This window comes from Rhinopithecus roxellana, chromosome 19 (assembly GCF_007565055.1).
Source record: "Rhinopithecus roxellana isolate Shanxi Qingling chromosome 19, ASM756505v1, whole genome shotgun sequence".
NCBI lineage: Eukaryota > Metazoa > Chordata > Mammalia > Primates > Cercopithecidae > Rhinopithecus > Rhinopithecus roxellana.
In genome coordinates this window covers 53,457,876-53,477,384 of record NC_044567.1, presented here as the reverse complement: position 1 = coordinate 53,477,384, position 19,509 = coordinate 53,457,876, and the positions used below count along the sequence as shown (strand labels likewise).

The 19,509-nt window shown below is 56.3% G+C and overlaps 1 protein-coding gene and 1 long non-coding RNA gene across 3 annotated transcripts in view; one reads left to right on the top strand and one right to left on the bottom strand.

The window, feature by feature from the left end:
- The window catches only part of P2RX1 (purinergic receptor P2X 1), a 22,633-nt gene extending 9,500 nt beyond the window's left edge, over window positions 1–13,133 (bottom strand). The window contains exons 1-3 of the mRNA XM_010382194.2: window positions 12,648–13,133; window positions 728–875; window positions 371–442 (exon numbers count right to left, since the gene is read on the bottom strand). Coding sequence (XP_010380496.1) covers window positions 371–442; window positions 728–875; window positions 12,648–12,784 — 357 coding nt within the window. The 5' untranslated portion in view covers window positions 12,785–13,133. The remainder of the gene's footprint in view (window positions 1–370; window positions 443–727; window positions 876–12,647) is intronic.
- On the top strand, window positions 11,946–19,509 carry LOC115894918. 2 transcript variants are annotated; one of them, XR_004055157.1, is made up of 4 exons: window positions 11,946–12,096; window positions 18,240–18,442; window positions 18,540–18,706; window positions 18,853–19,509. It is a non-coding gene; the product is annotated as an uncharacterized LOC115894918 (long non-coding RNA). The 2 variants fall into 2 exon arrangements; XR_004055156.1 differs by lacking the exon at window positions 11,946–12,096 and adding an exon at window positions 14,086–14,252.

Below are 19,509 nucleotides of genomic sequence, written 5' to 3'. Positions count from 1 at the left end.
AAAGCGTGGGGCAGAGTCTCAGACCTCTCTGGAGTGACGCCTGCTCGCAGCCTCCTTCCCCCCTTTCCCCCCACACTGCTCTGCCGAGGTCCCCCCGGGCTCATGCCCAGCTGCCCACTGTCAATGTCAGCTGGGCGGCGGGGGTGGGCACGAAGTCTCGGCACCCTGCCTGGTACGCCGTGTGCTGGGCGGGAAGGCTCAGCTCTGCCAGGGTTGACAGTTACTGTGTGTGAATATACGCCCGAATTTCCACCACTGTGGCCCCTGCAGGAAGCCTCTCTGGCTTCCCCTCAGTGCCCATGGAGACTGTCTCTGCAGGTCATTTTCCCCTGTGAGTCCGAGAAGGGGGCTGGCGGGCAGAAGTGCTCACCTCTGCGCAGTAGCCTTGGGTCTGCTTTGGGGTCACGATGAAGTTGGTCATGACCACGAAGGAATTGTCCCCCTAGAAGAGGGGCAGGGGAGGGGAGGGTGGGCTGGGAGCTGGGAGAACAGCCTCAAGGGCCCCAACGCTGCCCCAGCAGGCCCCTAGAGCCCACAGGACACGCAGCAACCACCACACCCCCTGCCACCAACATGGGATGATATCACCAGGCTGTTTCTGCCCGGCATTCGCAGAGGTCCAGAGAGAAAGAGGAGCTGGTCTGGTCCCACAGGGATGTGGGACAGAGTCCCATACAGCTCTGAGACAGGCCCTGTGAGGGGAAGGCGCAGCCCTGAGTCAGCTCACCTGGGCTGGGAAGACGTAGTCAGCCACGTCCCAGACCTGGGGGCCGAGGCCAGGGAGCTGGGTCACGGCCAAGCCCTTGAGTTTCACAGACACACTGCTGATGAGGCCGCTGGAGGTCTGGTAGCCCTTCTCATAGAGGAACACCCACCTGTGCGGGTAGGGGACAGAGTGGGGGACGGAGGGGGAGTTGTGGTTCTGGCACCAGCTGGACCCGTCACATCCTTTCCCGTGCCTTCCCCAGACGTGCCTCTGAACCACCCTCTGCTCCTAAAGCTCCTGTCTTGGGCTAGAGGCAGGACAGCCTCCCGTGCCTCCCCCTGCTGGCCTGGGCCTGAAGTGCCGCGGTGCTTTTCACTGTGAAAATGCTAATTCAGGACGGGCGTGTCATCCCAGCACTTTGGGAGGTCGAGGTGGGTGGATCCCCTGAGGTCACAAGTTTGAGACTGGCTTGGCCAACATGGTGAAACCCTGTCTCTACTAAAAATACAAAAAGTAGCTTGGCCTGGTGGCGGGCGCCTGTAATCCCAGCTACTTAGGAGGCTGAGGCAGGAGAATTGCTGGAACTCAGGAGCCGGAGGTTGCAGTGAGCTGAGACTGCACCATTGCACTCCAGCCTGGGCGACAAGAGCAAAACTCTGTCAAAAAAAAAAAAAAAAAAAAAAAAAAAAAAAAAAAAAAGAGAGAGAGAAAGAAAAATGCTAATTCAAATACTCTTTCCAATCCTTTTCCAAGAACAGAGTTTGCTGGGCCCTGGAGGCCAAGCCTCTCAGACCCCAATCCTTCCCAGGGTGCTCCTCCTTCCAGAGGTCCCAGCAGAGCATGAAGGCTGAGAATATACTCTTCAATGCCTAAGAGTCTGGGTCTAAATCCCAGCTCCACTACTTACTGTGGGATTTGGGGTAAGCTATTCAATCCCCTGTGCCTCAGTTTCCTCATCTATAAAATGGGAATAACAACGATACTTCTTTATTTTATTTTATTTTTTTGAGATGAAGTCTCGCTCTGTTGCCCAGGCTGGAGTTCAGTGGTGTGATCTCAGCTCACTGCAACCTCCCTCTCCTGGATTCAAGCGATTCTCCTGTCTCAGCCTCCTGAGTAGCTGGGATTACAGGCATGCGCCACCATACCCAGCTAATTTTTTGTGACAGATGGGGTTTCACCATGTTGGCCAGGATGGTCTCGATCTCTTGACCTTGTGATCCGCCCGCCTCGGCCTCCCAAAGTGCTGGGATGACAGACATGAGCCACCGCGCCCGGCCAACAATGGTACTTCTTGTAGTGATCAAATGAGTGAGTTCATAAGTGTAGAAACATTCAGAATGGGAATGGCACAGAATAAATGCAGTATAGACATTAGTTGTGATTATGATCCAGCCATACTGAGACCCCCTGGGAGACAGCAAGGAAAACAGAGCAGGGAAGTGGTCCTCTGCAGGGCTTGCTGCGTCCAGCCCCTCGGTCAGGGCACTGTGGGAGTGGCTCAGTCAGGAGGTTTTCCACCTTGGAAAATTCTGGCCTTGCCTTCCTAGCGTTGAGCAGTCCTGTTCCTTTGGGTTCTCCACTTTCAGTCTGGAAGTTTCCATGTGGCTAACCTTCCTCTTAGCCCCAGGAGTTGGGCAGATGACCAAGGCTTGCCAATCAATGTTCCATCCCCCTAGTAACAGTGACGGGTCTAAGGACACGCACATGACCTGGGGAGTTTCAGCAGTGAGGCCAGGACTTTTCTGGGAATTGCCAGGAAAGAAATATCCTGTCTACCGAGTGGCTAAGCAGGGCGGCTGCAAGACGAAAACTGTGGTAGTCATCTTTGCCGCCTTCTGAAGAGAGCGATCCTGACAATGAAGCTCACCTAGAGGAAAGCCAGGCCAGGAGATAGAGAGGGGCAGAATCCTGACAAGGCTCTTTGAGCACCTGGATTCAGCCATACCTGAAGCACACTTGAAAAATCTACCTCCTGGAATTTTCAGTTACATAAACCAATAAATGTCCTTCCTTTATTTAAGCCCTTGGATTTGGTTTCTGTTGCTTGCACATGAAATAGTCCTGGATAACACTCCTCTCCAGGCTGTGGCCCCTTCCTCGAGGAAAGACTCTTTGTGGAGATTCAGGGTAGTGTGTGTGTGTGTGTGTGTGTGTGTGTGTGTGTTGGGTGTGTGTGTTGGGATATGGGGTGTGTGGCTGTATACCTCCAGGGCAAATCTGTGAGTGCACCTGTGGCCAGATGTGTCATCCCCCTCCACCCCTTATCCTACCCCAAGCTCACCTGTCCAAGGGGAGCTCAAAGTAATGGACTCTCTTCTCCTTCCCCCAGGGCTCAGGTCTCTGGTAACAGAACTTTCCAGGCTTCTTAGTCCCAGAGTCTCCTGTCTCCCCGCTGCAGGCCCCAGGAGGCCACCCACCAATTTCCTTTTCTTTCTTCTCGGGGTCCACCCACCTCTTCTCCAAGCCCCCTTTCACCTTGGAACTGGGGCCAAGCCACATGCTCCCGAAGCCTAAGCTTGGTCACTGCTGCCCCCTGCAGGTCCCAGAGAGCAACAGGTGAGGCATGACAAAGGCCCCTGATCCTCCGCATCCTGAGTCTGTCTCGCTGTCTCCAGCCCCATCCGGGAGAGCTAGGGCATCGTCCATCCCCGCCCACCCCGCCCGCCCTCCTTGGGCCCCTTCCTCCAGGAAGGCCTCTGGTTCTGTGTCCAAGCCAGAAGGAGCTGGTGCAGGGGAGAGTGGAGCTTCTCCATGTCCTGAACCCCTCTATGGGACAGGCCTCCCTCTTGGCACCCCCACCCCAACGGGTTAGCAACATTTCTATCTTTGCCCAAGACCAACTTATAACAGAGAAGCTGAGGCCTGCAGGAGTGGCGGTCCCAAGTGTCCCCACACTTGAGGCACCCAGCCCAGGACTCATCCCACCTCCACTGAGGAGCACTGGCTTCGACGCGTCTCCCAGGAGGCAGAGCACAGAGGGCAAACAGAGCCACCTGGAGCCCACACGCGGGGGCTGGTGCACTCAGCGTGCGTCTCTGTCTGCTCTTGGGGCTGCCGGTCTTGAGGGTCGAAGGGAAAGGTCAGTCAAATCTGGTAGTCATGACCTCAACAATGGTGATAATAGAATGACTATGGGCCGGGCGCGGTGGCTCACGCCTGTAATCCCAGCACTTTGGGAGGCCGAGGTGGATGGATCACCTGAGGTCAGGAGTTCAAGACCAGCCTGGCCAACACGGTGAAACCCCGTCTCTATTAAAAATACAAAAATTAGCAGGGCGGGGTGGTGGGCACCTGTAATCCCAGTTACTCGGGAGGCTGAGGCAGAGACTCGCTTGAACCTGGGAGGCGGAGGTTGCAGTGAGCCGAGATCGCGCTCTGCACTCCAGCCTGGGCGACAAAGTGAGACTCTGTCTCAAAACAAACAAACAAGCAAAAATAATAGAATGACTATGGTGCCGGGTCCACTCCTCCAAAGCCATGCCTTGGTCGGGCTTTGTTGTCACCACCCTGGGAGACAACCAAGAGGGCCTGATGTCAGACACAGGCATCTTCGGAAGCCTCTCCCCTTCCAGAAATAACCCTCACCATGCTTTCTACCTTGTCATCGGCAAGGCTCTCCGGTGGCCTTCTCGTGGAAGAGGCCACATGTGGAGTGGCTGAGGGTCAGGTGCCAGCCCTGCTGCTCCCCAGCTGTGTGGCTTCAGGGTAGAGACTGCACCTCTCTGAGCCCTGGTTTTCTCCATAAAACAGAGCTGAGGCCACCTACCTCAAAGGCGCTGCTTACTCAATAAGTGCTTAGTGAAACCCTAGTACATACTCAGCCTGGGCCTCAGGAGACGGAAGCATCTAGGTAAGTGTTTGAGGGAAGCTTCTATGAGTTCTCTTTTTTTTTTTTTTTTTTTTGAGATGGAGTCTCAGTCTGTCACCCAGGCTGGAGTGCAATGGCGTGATCTCGGCTCACTGCAACCTTTGCCTCCTGGGTTCAGGCTGGTCTTGAACTCCTGACCTTAGGTGTTCTGCCCACCTCGGCCTCCTAAAGTGCTGGGATTACAGGCGTGAGCCACCGCGCCCGGCCTCTATGAGTTTTTCTGTTTAGTGGTTAGTACTTGGCATGGAAATAGATCTCTCAGGCTGGACACAGTGGCTCACGCCTGTAATTCCAGCACTTTGGGAGGCCAAGGCAGGTGGATCGCCTGAGGTTAGGAGTTGAAGACCAGCCTGGCCAACATGGTGCAACCCTGTCTCTACTAAAAATACAAAAATTAGCACTCAGTGGGCACATATAATGAAAACGTCCCATTTTCACTGTTCTCTGTTCCTCCCTCACACATTCCTCTTTCAATGTCAATCCACCCCCATTCCCTGAGTGAGCTGCCTCAGACACGCTGTGTCCCCAGAATTCTATCTTCACACTGCACTCTCCCCTGAGATTCAATTCCACACATTCAGTCATTCAACAAACATGAGCCAGTAATTCTAGCACTTTGGGAGGCTGAGGCAGGAGGATCACCTGAGGCCAGGAGTTAGAGACCAGCCTGGGCAACATAGCAACACCCTGTCTCTACTTAAAAACAAAAACAAACACCTATTTATCCAGCCCCTATTAATGTGCCTAACACTGTTGAACAAAACAAACGCGAAAGTGAACAAAACAAACAAAAATCTCACACCCAAAGGTCTTACACAGATGCTCCTCGTATTACGATGGGGCTATAACCTGATATACCCATCCGGAGTCAAAAAGGCTCTTAATACCCCCAATAAACCCACCATAAAGTAAAAAAATCCTAAGTCAAACCACGCTAAGTCCAGATGCTCCTCAACTTACAATGTGATGATGTCCTGATAAAGTATCTCTTTTTTTTTTTTTTTTTTTTTTTTTTTTTTTTTTGAGACAGAGTCTCACTCTATCTGCCAGGCTGAAAGTGCAGTGGCGTGATCTTGGCTCACTACAGGCTCAACCTCCGGGGTTCAAGCGATTCTCCTCCCTCAGCCTCCTGAGTAGCTGGGATAACAGGTGCATGCCACCACACCCGGCTAATTTTTGTATTTTTAGTAGAGACAGGGCTTCACCATGTTGGCCAGGGTGGTCTTCAACTCCTGACCTCAGGCGATCCACCCACCTTGGCCTCCCAAAGTGCTAGGATTACAGGCGTCAGCCACTGTGGCCGGCCTGCAAGGTCTATTTCCATGCCAAGTACTAACCACTAAACAGACAGAAATTCAACTGGATCAACCTGAACTGTCCATCTCCCTTTAGAACTTGTTCCCTTGTGTCCTCGTCATGGAGAATGGTGCTGTCCTCACCCTGTCACCCAGGCTCAGTACCTGGGCAGCACCCTCACAGCTACCCTCCCCATCATGCCCACATTGGCTGGGTCCCCTAGTCCTTCCTGTCCTCCCTCAGCTTTCATCTAAGGACCCAGAAGAGCTGGTTGTGGGAAGACTGAGACCTTGGAGGAGCTGGGACAGGTGCGGGGGCAGCTCTGGCATGGGTTGGAAGGACTGGCCAGGTGGCTGGTGGGACACAGGGTGTGGCCATGGGCCACAGGCAGGAGTTGACCAGATGGGGTGTGTGCTGTCAGGGAGCAGCAGCCCTGGGGAGGGACAGGAGCAGACTCCAGGCTCAGACGTGGGGCCCACCCTGAGGCCCCCATGCAACCTGCAGACAAGTCGAGGAGCGTCTCGGTAAGTTCCTTGAGTGCAGGATCTTGGTGTGTTTTGTTCACTTCTGTATTTTTAGTGTCTGGAACAGAGCTTGGCACATAGTAGGGGCTTGATAAACACCTGTGTGGTGAATGACTAACTGAATGTGGAACTGAATCTCAGGCCAACGATTTGTGTTTTTCTTTTTTTTTTTTTTTTTTTTTTTTTGAGACAGAGTCTCGTTCTGTCGCCCAGGCTGAAGTACAGTGGCAAGATCTCGGCTCACTGCAAGCTCCGCCTCCCGGGTTCACGCCATTCTCCTGCCTCAGCCTCCTGAGTAGCTGGGACTACAGGCGCCCGCCACCACGCCTGGCTAATTTTTTGTATTTTTAGTAGAGATGGGGTTTCACCGTGTTAGCCAGGGTGGTCTCGATCTCCTGAGCTCATGATCCACCCGCCTCGGCCTCCCAAAGTGCTGGGATTAGAGGCATGAACCACCACGCCAGGCCAAATTATTTTATTTTTATTGTTATTTATTTATTTTTGAGACAGGGCGTCACTCTGTCCTCCAAGCTGGAGTGCACCGGTTCAGTCACGGCTCACTGCAGCCTCAACTTTCCAGGCTCAGGTGATCCTCCCATCTCAGCCTCCTGAGTAGCTGGGACTGACTACAGGCACGCACCACCACACCCAGCAAATTTTTTTTTTTTTTTTTCAGATACAGGGCCTCACTATGTTGGCCAGGCTGGTCTTGGACCCCTGAGCTCAAGTGATCCGCTCACTTTGGTCTCCCAAAGTGCTGGGTTTTCAGGCATGCACCACGACACCCTGGCCTGTTTTTCTTTCTTCCATTTTTTTTTTTTTTAATACGTCACCAAGAGGTTTCTTTCATGCATAAATCTCACTTCCCACTTCTCTTGAGATGTCGGAAGCTCTGGGCTGTGCTAGGTGTCACGTGCCGCTGCGACGATGGGCAGAAGCTGAGCAGGGGCCGCCCCAGGCGTGAGGCCTGCCAGGGTGACAACATCTGTCACCTGTGTTCACTGCCTCTGCCTTGGGTACAGCCCCGTCCTCCCTTCCCATCCCTGTGGCCTCTTCACAGCTGTCCTGCCTCTGGCCCCCACGCTCAACCCTGCCTGCCCCAGGCCCTCCCCTGCTAGACATCCTTCTTTGGCTCCCTTCTGCCTGCAGGAGAAATCCCTGCCCCTCAGCGCGGTGTTCAAAGGCCTTCGCCATCGCCCCTGCTTGCCCTATCACATCCTCTCTCTTGGGCTCCTTTTATGCCCCCTTCAGCCTAGTCCCAGTGACTCTCTATTCTTCTCCGGCCCCAGGACCTTGGTTCACACTCTGCTTCCTGACAGGAGAACCTGGAAGTGGTGGACACACAACCAGGCTCCTCCAATCAGGGCATTCCGTTTCCTTGACCGCAATGATTGATTGGTTCTGGGGTGGGCACGGGACCCGACCCTGTCCAATAAGAGTTGAGCCTGAGACTCGCTGGAGCTCTGGAGAAGGAGCAGCTCTTGTGCCTGAGGAGTGACTAAGCTGGTGAGATGTCAGCTCGGAGCTGCTGGTCACCATGTCACCACCATGAAGACAGAGAACCTGCCTGAGAATGACGCTTCCACAGAAGAAAGAAGAGCCAGAAAAGGGAGACAGGTCCTGGACAGTTTCTTTTGAGAACCAAGACTGGACCCATGAGAATTCCTCATCCCCTCTCCCCTCTAAACTTTACCCCTCCGTGTCTTCATCCTGGAGGATCCAGCCAGGCCTGAAGCCCACACTGATTTTTCAGTTACCTAAACTACCCGATACTCCCGCCCTTCCTTTTATTTATGTATTCATTTATTTGTTTATTTATTTATTTAGAGATGGAGTCTCACTCTGTTGCCCAGGCTGGCCTGCAGTGGAGCAATCTCGGCTCACTGCAATCTCCACCTCCTGGGTTCAATCAATTCTTCTGCCTCAGCCTCCCAAGTAGCTGGGATTACAGATGCCCGCCACCACGCCCAGCTAATTTTTGTATTTTTAGTAGAGACAGGTTATCACCATGTTGGCCAGGCTGGTCTCAAACTCCTGACCTCAAGTGATCCACCTCCTTGGCCTCCCAGACTGCTGAGATTACAGGTGTGAGCCAACGCACCCAGCCCACCCTTCCTGTTAAATCAGGTTTGACTGGGCTTTTCGGGAATCAAAGGAGTCTAGCTAATTCACCCTCAGTTCCTCCCTCTCCCTCTCTCCATTCCATGTCCCACCTCTGTTCCCCGGCACAGCACCAGGCATGGAGAAGATGCTGCAGAAATGGTCCCTGGATGTGTTTCTCCCAGCAATAACTTCTATCCATCCTTCTCCCTGATTGGTGCACTCTGATCTCCACTTGGAGATCTCAGAACATGTGATTTCAAGAGGTCTGTATGGAGGCGCAGGGGATGAGTGAGGACTTAGTTGAGAAGAGACCCAGAGGGACTGCAGAGAAAGCTGAGAGCAGCCCAGCCCAGCCCAGCCCACAGCCCCCAGGCCTTTGCTTATGGCTGGTTCCATCAGTGTGACACCTCCTCCAGGAAGGCCTCCTAGGCTTCCTCCCCAAGCAACATTCACAAATCCTTGGGGAAGCTCCTCTATGCTGCAGCAAAACTAGCCCTCTCCTTTCCCTGACCCAGTGTGCCCCTAGCATGGCCTGCTGGGTCACAGATAACAGCCCATTGCCTGTATACTGCCAGAGACAGAGAGCTCATCACCTCTTTGGGGAGAGCTCTGAGACCATCTTTTTATTTATTTTAGTTTATTTATTATTATTATTATTATTATTATTATTATTATTATTATTTTGAGATGGAGTCTCGCTCTGTCGCCCAGGCTGGAGTGCAGTGGCGTGATCTCCACTCACTGCAAGCTCCGCCTCCCGGGTTCACGCCATTCTGCCTCAGCCTCCCGAGTAGCTGGGACTACAGGTGCCCGCCATCACGCCCGGCTAATTTTTGTATTTTTAGTAGAGACGGGGTTTCACTATGTTAGCCAGGATGGTCTCGATCTCCTGACCTCATGATCCGCCTGCCTTGGCCTCCCAAAGTGCTGGGATTACAGGCATGAGCCACCGCGCCCGGACTATTTATTATTTTTGAGACGGAATCTCACTCTGTCACCCAAGCTGGAGTGCAATGGGGTGATCTCAGCTCCACTCTGCCTCCCAGGTTCAAGTGATTCTCCTGCCTCAGCCTCCCGAGTAGCTGGGATTACAGGCACACATTACCACACCCGGCTAATTTTTTTTTTTTTTTTTTTTTTTTTCAGACCAAGTTTCACTGTTGTTGCCCAGGCTGGAGTGCAGAGGTGTGATCTTGGCTTACCGCAACCTCCACCTCCCGGGTTCAAGCGATTCTCCTGCCTCAGCCTCCCCAGTAGCTGGGATTACAGGCGCCCACCACCACGCCTGGCTAATTTTGTATTTTTTAGTAGAGATGGGGTTTCTGCATGTTGGTCAGGCTGGTCTCAAACTCCCGACCTCAGGAGATCTGCCTGCCTCAGTCTCCCAAAGTGCTGGGATTACAGGCGTGAGCCACTGCACCCGGCCTTAACTGAGACCATCTTAACTGGATCTGAAAGAGGGTCAGCTCAGCTCAGCCTTCTGGTCTTAGGCCCACTCACTGCCTGCACTTGCCCGGGATCTCCTGGAGGAGCACAACTAGCAGAGACCACAGCCTCAGTTTTCCTTCTCAGAGTCTGTTCTCGGCATCTCAGCGTCTCTGTTCAGCCTCAGTAACTCTGTCCATCTCTGAGTCTCGGGACCTCCCTCCCTTCGTCTGAGTTGTGCTCCAGCGTTTGTCCCTCTGTCCAGGTCTGTCTCTGTGTCCACCCATCCCCCACCCAGGCTTTGCCCTGCGTCTGGGACGCAGGGGCCTGGCTGTTCTCTCATGCTCCTTTCCATCCCCCGGCAGTGCCTACAGGATCAGACATGAAAGCAAAGCCCTCCCCAGGAAACAGCAAAGTGCTGAGGGGAGTGCACTTTAGGGGGGTCCCCTGCAACCTGTGCCCCATGGGCCGGTTAGGAAGCTGAGCCCGGAGATGCCAAGGCCAAGTCCAGGCTGGCACTGTGGGGTTGCTGCTGGCACTGTGGGCAAACTTGGGTTTGCCGCTGGGGGTTCCTGGCTGAGGTCAGTGCAGTACTGGGCAGTGGCCAGACGAGGGCGCAAGAGACAGCAGGCGCCACAGCCGGAGCAGGAGCTGGAAGCCTGAGCCTGCAGCCCTTGGGGTTGCTGGTGGTGAGGGATCCTGCCTTCCTTCCATCCTCTGCTGTGTGACGTGGGCAGGCCAGTGCCCTCTCTCTGAGGATGTTTCCTTTCCAGAATATCAAGGCTGACTTTGGAGCCATGCAAGTGGGCTCAAATCCTGGTTAGCCTCTTCCTAAGCTGTGAGATCCTGGCTAAACCCCTGTGGCGCTGGGGCCCACAGACACCGAGAAGGGCCACATCCATCTGGAACCGGATTAGACGGTCTTGGGGCGGAAGACGGGCAGGAGGGCGGTAGTGAGGTCCCCGTCACTGGAGGTATAGGTTCCCAGCTGGGCAGCAGCATGGGGCATAGGCTGGGAATGGGAGGGTCCCTCCTACGCTGACAGCTTGTGACCCACACACAGGAGGGACCTGGTGCCCCTCACACCTGCAGATCTGACAGCAGAACTAGGGAGCTGCAGGGACAGAGAGAGGACAGTCTTCCCCCAGCGTCTTCCAGCAAGGGTAGGCTGGGCCTGAGCAGACAGCCTCTCTCTTCCAGGGAGGGTCAGGAGTGGCTCTAATGGTGGACTTCTGGCCCGTCCTGTGCCTGGCACCCCATCATCAGTGCGCAGTAGAAAGGATCCCCAGCCCCCGGTGATGGTGAGGAAGAAGAAGGCACAGCAGAGGCCTGGGGGTCAGGAGGGCTCAGCTCCAACCCCGGGTTTGCTGCTGACTTGCTGTGGGCCTGGAAACCTCACTGCCCCCTCTGGGTGTTTCCTTCCCAAGCTCGAACACCATCGCAGATGTCAGATTAGTTTCTGAACGAGAGAGAGGAGAGGCCAAGGCTGGGGCCTGACCCTGGGTCCACCTGGACAGCTCTGAGGTTTTGGGGACTGGTGGGACAGAGGGAGGGCTCTTTTGGATGCCAGAAGTTTCAGGGGGACTAGGACTCCGTGGTCCTTGTTTGGGCCCTGGGTCTGCCTGCCCTGGACTCCATTTAGCAGTTCTGGTTTGGAACCACAGTAAAAATGGGGAGGGCAGAGCCCTCAGAATCACACGGCACAGGTAGACAAAGGCTACTGGGCACCCCCAGACCCCCAGCAGGAGCTGAGCCCCCTCCAGTGGCCCTGGGGCCTCCAGGAGCCCTCCGCAGAGTCACTGCGAGCGGCCAAGAGGCACCACACACAGGGGACACACATCAGCCACCCAGACACTTGGCCACAGGGCAGACATGGGCACAGCCATATGCACACACAAGGGTACCCACATGTGAGCACCCAGCCCCAGGGACACACACCCAGACACACATGGGCACAGAGCTGCATACGCACACTCACAAGTATGCCAGCCTCTGCCAGGCCTGTCTTGGCTCCCGAGACAACCAGGACTGCAGGAGTGTCCCATACTGCCTCTGATTCTGCACTCCCGGCCCGGCGGGACAGGTCCAGAGATGCCCAGAAAGGAACTATCATCCCTGGGACCAGAACCGATCTCTGTCCTCTGCCTGACATGCCAACATGAAGGCACCAGGTACTCAGAATGTGAGGGTTTCTCTGCTCCAAGGGCCTCAAACATCCCTGGATGTCCCTCGCTTAGGCAGGGAAAGTGGCAGCAGAGTCTGTCCCTCTCTGACCTGTCACATGGGGTGACAGGTATGGGGTATGGCCTCTGTGTCGGTGGCAGCCTGGTTTGGCCTCTGTGTGGATGTGGCCTGTGTGTCGGTGGCAGCCTGGTTTGGCAGGTGGTCAGAGGTCGAGGACTCAGTGGCTGTGGTTGGTGGGGCCCTGACTCTGAACACCACTAACCACTCAAAGGAACCGTAACACTGAGCTGGCTCCTCAGAACCCAGGGACTCTGCCTCCTGTTCACCGAAGGCCCAGGGGCAGAGCTTCCCCTCCGGCCTCCTCCCCATCTCAACAGTGAGTTGGCAGGATTTTCTATTCCCGCACAGTGGCTTGCCAGGAAGGCCTTCCACTGGATGGAGAGGAAGAGGGGCACACAAGTGATCCCAGAGTCTGGAGGACAGGCCGGGGGTAGGGGCTGGTGCAGGCAGGCAGGCAGCGGGAGGGGCCCGGACTCACCCGATGACGTAGACCAGGACCACCAGCTGGATCAGTCGGAAGATAACGCCCACCTTCTTGTTGCGTACCAGAACCATGCGGGGGGTGTCATACTCAAAGAGGAAGGCGGCCAGCTCCTCCTGGAACCGCCGTGCCATGGTGGGCCGGCTGGGGCTCAGAACCGAGCCCCCTGCACGGCCTCTGCTCTCAGGGTGAGCCGGGTGCCACCACCCACGTTGATGACAGAGCTTCTGGGGGCTTCCTGGCCCCTTGGGAAGAGCGGGGCAGTGCAGATGGGGCCAGAGGACAGCTGCCAGAGGTCAGCTGGAGGCACTTGGGTTGGAGAGAGAATCCCTGGGCGGTCAGAGCAGCTCTTGGCCCCTGGAAGGCAATAGACTGCAGACCAGCCTCGCCCATGGACAAATAAATTCCCAAAGATAGATGGGGCGGGGCTGGTGGGGCCACCCAGGCCCAGCCCCACTGCCCCTCCTGGCTCTGCGCGGGCCCTGTTGGGCCTCCGGAAACAGGAGTTATTGGCAGGAAACCACAGGCCACCCGTCACAGGGGCAAAGATAAAGCTCTCAGCCGACTCCCCAAGTGATCTTCCCCCCAAAACCGGCAAGATGGAGCTCTGGCCAGGGCCTGGGGGAAGCTGGAGTGTCCTCAGGTTCAGAGCCTCCCCCCAACTCCCCTCCACTGCCAAAATCAGACATCCATCCCCAGCCCCATCTCCATCCACCACCCTCCATCCTCCCCTGCCAGGGTTGGCTGCTCCGTCCCCGAGGGCCTGTAGCAAGCAGGGCAGAGAGGAAGGAGGCTCTGAGTTCCAGCCTGGCCTGTGCCCGGTCAATCTCAATGCTGAGCTGGCATCTCCATCCCCCACCTCTTCTCTCCCACCATCTGTCCTGCCAGGGCCACCATCAAAGGGAGAGAGGTAGCAGGTGCCCAGACAAGGCAAGCACCACATCAGTCACTCAGTGCCATCGGGGGCCCAAGACCAACGGAGAGAGCCTGACCTTGGAGATCCCTAGCTCTGCCACTTCTTGGCTGTGGGGGCTGGGTGTCACCTCGCCTCTCCGAGCCTGCTTCCTCGTCTGTACTTTGGGGTGAATTGGGGTAATGAGGACTATTCCTTCTAGGTCGAGGCTCACAGGGGATGGGTCTCAGCAACATGGGACAGAGAACTGGAGGCCACCATCGAGTGTGGAGCACAGCACCTCTGCTGTCCCTACCTTCCCTTCCCAACCCCGGCTCGGGCCCTGAACACAAGGGTTTGGCGTGGGCAGAGAGTCCCGCGTTAGTTCCTCAGAGCTGGAGGCTTCCCCAGCCCCACCCCGCGTTTTGAAGATAAGGAAACCAAGCTCAGAGAAGAGAAATGAGTTGCCCAGGCTCACCCGGGGTGTTACTGGAGGTTCAAGCTAGAAGCAGGGGCCTCCCTGGCCAGCCCCCATGCCCCCATTGTCCGAGCCGCCCCACCCTTAAGGCTGATAAGGAGTCTTCTTCCTGGTGAGCCATGAGCTGGAAGTGCTCCAGGCAGGGAGCCAGGCCCTGGGGCTAGGCATCCCAGCAGCCTGTCTGAATAGGGGTCACCCACAGAGGGCTGCCGTGGCCCCTTCCGGCACCCAGGTCAGTCTCTGCTTGTCAGGCAGATCAGTCTCACCCCTCGCGGAGTTTCTGCTAATCCAGTGGGTGTCACGGGCTTTTCTAAAGAAAATCCAGAGATGTCGGGAGCCAGAGCTGTGGTGGCCACGTCCCTCCTTGGCCTGATCCTGACCCCAGACAGCTTCTTTCCCAGCTGCCCCTGTGGCCATTGGAGTGGGAGGCACCAGGACACAGCTGCTTGTGCTGGGGAGCCGGGTGGATGCTGAGACTGTGTAGGCCATTCTGGGTCCCTTTTCAGCCACCCTTCTCCCTGACATGCACACCACGTTCTGGAGAGTGGCGGGGATAGGAGGGAAAGGTGGGAGGAAGGGAAGGAGGGAGGGAGGGAGACATAGAGGGAGGGAAGGAGGGAGAAGGAAGGGAAGGGAGGGAGGGAGGGAGTGAAGGGAAGAGAGGGAGGGAGGGATTGAAGGGAAGGGAGGGAGGGAGTCAAGGAAAGAGAGGGAGGAAGGAAGAGAGGGAGGGAGAAGGAAGGGAAGAGAGGGAGGGAGGAAGAGAGGAAGGGAGGAGGAGGGAGGGAGGGAGGGAGGGAGGGAGGGAGGAAGAGAGGAAGGGAGGGAGGGAGGGAGGGAAGAGAGGAAGGGAGGGAGGGAGGAAGGAAGGAAGGGAGGGAGGGAGGGAGGGAGGGAGGGGGCAGAGAGAGTGGGAAAGAAAGAGAAGGAAGGGAAGGGAGGGAGGGAGGGAAGGGAAGAGAGGGAGAGAGGGAGTGAAGGGAAGAGAGGGAGGGAGGAAGGAAGGGAGGGAGGGAGAAGGAAGGGAAGGGAGGGAAGGGAAGGGAGGGAAGGGAAGAGAGGGAGGGAAGGGAGGGAGGGAGGGAAAGGAAGGGAGGGAGGGAGGAAGGAAGGAAGGAAGGGGGAGGGAGGGAGGGAAAGGAAGGGAGGGAGGGAGGAAGGAAGGAAGGAAGGAAAGAAGGAAGGGAGGGGAGAAGGAAGGGAGGGAGGGAAGGAGGAGAAAGGAAGGGACGGGAAGGAAGGGAAGGATGAAGGGAAGGAGGGACGGAAGGAAGAAAGAAAGGAAGGAAGGAAGAAAGGAAGGAAGGAGGGAGGGAGGGAAGAAAGGAGGGAGGGAGGAAGGAAGGAAGAAAGGAAGGAGGGAGGAAAGAAGGAGGGAAGGAAGGAAAAAAGGAGGGAGGGAGGAAGGGAGGAAGGAAGAGGGAGGGAGGGGAGAGGAAGAGAGGGAGGGAGGGAAGGAAGGAAGGTCAGGAAGTTCTTCAATCTATGTCTGTTCCTCTCACACCACCACCACGTCTTCCTCCTCCTCCTCCGCCTCCTCCTTCTCCAACGAGCCACACTTGCTGACAGAGAGATTGACGGATGGGCCAACAGACTTGCTCGGACAGACTGATGGACCGACAGACTTGCTCGGACAGACGGATGGGCCGACAGACTTGCTCGGACAGACTGATGGACCGACAGACTTGCTCGGACAGACTGATGGACCGACAGACTTGCTCGGACAGACGGATGGGCCGACAGACTTGCTCGGACAGACTGATGGACCGACAGACTTGCTCGGACAGACGGATGGGCCGACAGACTTGCTTGGACAGATTGATGGGCCAACAGACTTGCTTGGAGCACACACACGTGCTTCCGTGACAGCCTGGGCCCTGGCGCTGGCCCTGAGAAAGCGGCCTGGCCTGGAGCACCGTCTCATCTGGGGATCTTATCATATCCAAAGTGCACCCCAGGGACCTACATTTATTTCCCTGCTGCTGCTAACTCCACAAGAGCAAGACAGCCAGCTGCCGGGGTCAATGTCTCTTTCACTGGCTCTAAAATGCATCTTTCTGATCCAAGGTCTGTGATTTCTCACCCCTGGGCCCTGCCCCAGCGTCCTCAGGGACAGACACCTGCCTTTGTTCTGGGCGTTTGGGGCTGAGGTGGGCAGGGCAGAGGCCAGAGTTCCACACTCTGGAGTCCGGCAGGGTTTTCCTCACAACAGCCCCATGAGGCAGGTCCTAGAGCCTGCATTTGACAGATCAGGAGACTGAGGCTGTGGGGGTGGAGTCCCTGGCCCATGGTCACACAGTAAGTAGTTCCCTTGTCTGCTGGTGGCTGGGAAGGAGGCTCCCCAAAGTCTGAGGGCTTGGCCCCGGGCCCACTTCAAGCCTCCAGCACTTGAGAGCTGCCAGTCCTGCCTTATAAGCCCAAAGACCGGGTGGCCGGCTCGGGTACTGGGCCGGGCCTTGTAGGGAGACAGCCTTGCTGCCAAGCACTCGGCCCCAGGACAGCCTCCCTGTCCTGGCTAAATTTAGCGGCTCTGTGCAGTGTGGAGGCTGGAGGCTGGCTGGAGCCCTCAAGGGAGCAGACACGGGTTCCAACAGGTCTCCTTAGTCACTCAGGGGCCTGAGGATGCCAGGACCGTACCCCAGTCCAACCTTGACACCATCTGGGCCAGAGATTCCTCTGATGCCACACAGCCCCCTAGACCCTGACTGGAGAAGGGCCCTGGGCCAGCCTGGCAGAGGCTGTCAAGGGGAGGTTGGGGGACGACCAACAGCTATGGGGAGGCCTGGGGAGTACAGCGTGGGCCCCCAGGTTTGGCATCTCCCACTGCCTGGACCTGGGCTGCTTCTCAGGCCTCTTCTATCCCCCAGCTCTGGGTGTGACCTGGCTGAAGCCCCCCTCCCGTGTGTTTAAAGCGTCCCACCCTCCTGGTCCTCCGCCATCCCTCTGGATCATTTCCCTTCATCCTTGGCCTCTCTCTGCCCTAGATTAAGAGAACTCCTGGGAGGCCAGGGCTGGTAGCTCATGTCTGTAATCTTGGCACTTTGGGAGGCTGAGGCAGGAGGATTGCTTGAGCTCAGGAGTTCGAGACCAGCCTGGGCAACATAGTGAAATCCTGTCTCTATAAAATATACAGAAAAAAAAAATTAGCCAGGCATGGTGGCGCATGCGTATAGCCCCCAGCTGCCTGGGAGGCCAAGGCGAGCAGACCACCTGAGGTCAGGAGTTCAAGACTGGCTTGGCCAACATGGTGAAACCACATCTCTACTACAAAGACAAAAATTGGCTGGGAGTGTTGGCAGGAGCCTGTAATCCCAGCTACTCGGGAGGCTGAGGCAGGAGAATTGCTTGAACCTGGGACAGCGAGATTGCAGTGAGCCGAGATTGAGCCACTGCACTCCAGCCTGGGGGATAAAGTGAAACTCAGTCTCAAGAAACAAAACAAAACAGAAAAAAAATTAGCTGCGCATGGTGGTGTATGCCCATAGTCCCAGCTACTTGAGACGCTGACGTGGGAGGATCTCCTGAGCCTGGGAGGTGGAGGCTGCAGCAAGCCGTGATCACGCTACTATACTCCAGCCTGGGTGACACAGTGAGAGCCTGTCTCAAAATAAATACATTAATTAAATAAAAATAAAGACGACTCCTGTGGGCTGGGCTAGCATGTGGCCACATCTACCTCCTCTCTGGCACTTATCTCTTTTTTTTTCTTTTTTTTTTTTTTGAGATGGAGTCTCATTCTGTCACCCAGGCTGGAGTGTGGTGGCGCGATCTCAGTTCCCTGCAACCTCCGCCTCCTGGGTTCGAGTGATTCTCCTCCCTCAGCCTCCCGAGTCGCTGGGATTACAGGCGCCCATCACCACACCTGGCTAATTTTTGTATTTTTAGTAGAGATGGGGTTTCACCATGTTGGCCAGGCTGGTCTCGAACTCCTGACCTCGCGTTCTGCCCGCCTCGGCCTCCCAAAGTGCTGGGATTACAGGCGTGAGCCACAACGCCCGGTCTGTTTTTTTTTTTTTTTTCTTCAAATCCAACTGTCTTGGGGTGTAATTCACATACAATAAAATGCATCCATGTTAGGCACACGGTTTGAAGAGTTTTGACAAATGCACCAGCCCCCTGCAAATCCATCAGCCTAGAACGCCCCCGCCTCCCGCTTGTGGTCCATCTTTCCCCAGCACCCCCAGGCCCAGGCAGTCACTGACCCGCTTTGTCACTGCAGATTTGTGCAGCCTCGTCCAGAGCGTTCGGCAGGTGGAATTGGGCAGAAGGAGCTCCTTTGTGTCTGGCCGCCTGTGCTCAGCTCAGCGGTTTAGGCTTCACGTGGCGGTTGCGTGCCTCGATGGTTGGTTCCTCTCGGTTGCCTGGACATACTGCAGCTTGCTTATCCTTCATCAGTTCATGGACATCTGGGGCCTATGCTGGGTAAAGCCACTGTGGACACTCGGGGGCCTTTGTGCGCATGTCCAGCTTCCCTTCTCCTCCCTGCTCTGATTTTGTGCCTCCATTTCTCCTAATGCAGCCCCACCGGGGCCCCTCCCACCACTGTGAGGACTGGAGCGTGGGGTCTGAGGAGCACAGAGTCCTGGTCTCTGGAGGGGCAGGGTCCCCAGGAGGATTTTGGTAGTTGCCATTTAGAAGCGTGCCAGGGCTTGCCCCAGAATTCCCTCCTGGGTGAGCAGCTGTGAGGTAAGGAGACCTCTGTTTACCTTGGCCGCCCCATCCTGGCCTGTGGGCTCCAGGCAGTGGGCTGGACAGAGCTGGACTCAGGCCGGCCTGGGTGGGGGTGGAGGCAGCGTGGCCGGGAAGCCTGGAGCCGACCGCCTCGTCCGCAGGACCCCCAGCCCATCTGAGCCTCACACCCTGCCTGGCCACCATGATGCAAGCTAGATGCTCAGATCACCAGAGGGCCTTGGGGACGGCATCACCCGCCCATTCTGGGCCTCGGGCTCCTCATCCGTAAATGGAGCCCTAGCCCTTGCCTGGCCCATCTCCCAGGGCTGGCTGAAGACACCAGGAGATGAAGTGTATGAGAAGGTTCTGTGGTATGAGAGGTCTTACCGGTGGACCATGTGGAGGGAGGTGCCTTCTGCCTACCCTGGTTCCTGCTGTGAGCTAGGCGCCAACCCCAGGCCCCCTGCTAAGGAACCTGGGAGCTCCTGGGTTGGGGTGGGAGGGCTGCGCCCACCATCACGCTGGCATCATGGACGTGCGATCCAAGCACCTGCACCCAGCCCCGTGCTCAAAAAGGCTCTGTGCTGGGGCCATTTCCCCTCATTCCCGGCCTCCTCCCTCTGCTCTGGATTAAGAGAACGCCTGGGGGCTGGCCCTGCCTCTCAAACACTGAGCACTTCTCCCCAGGTCCTGAGGGTTCTGAAACCACTATACCCACATGCCAGCCATGTGCCAACCCACTTCTTCAGTGGCTGCTACCTCTTTTTTTCCTTTTTAAGTCAAACTGGACTGCAGTGTAATTCACAAACAATAAAATG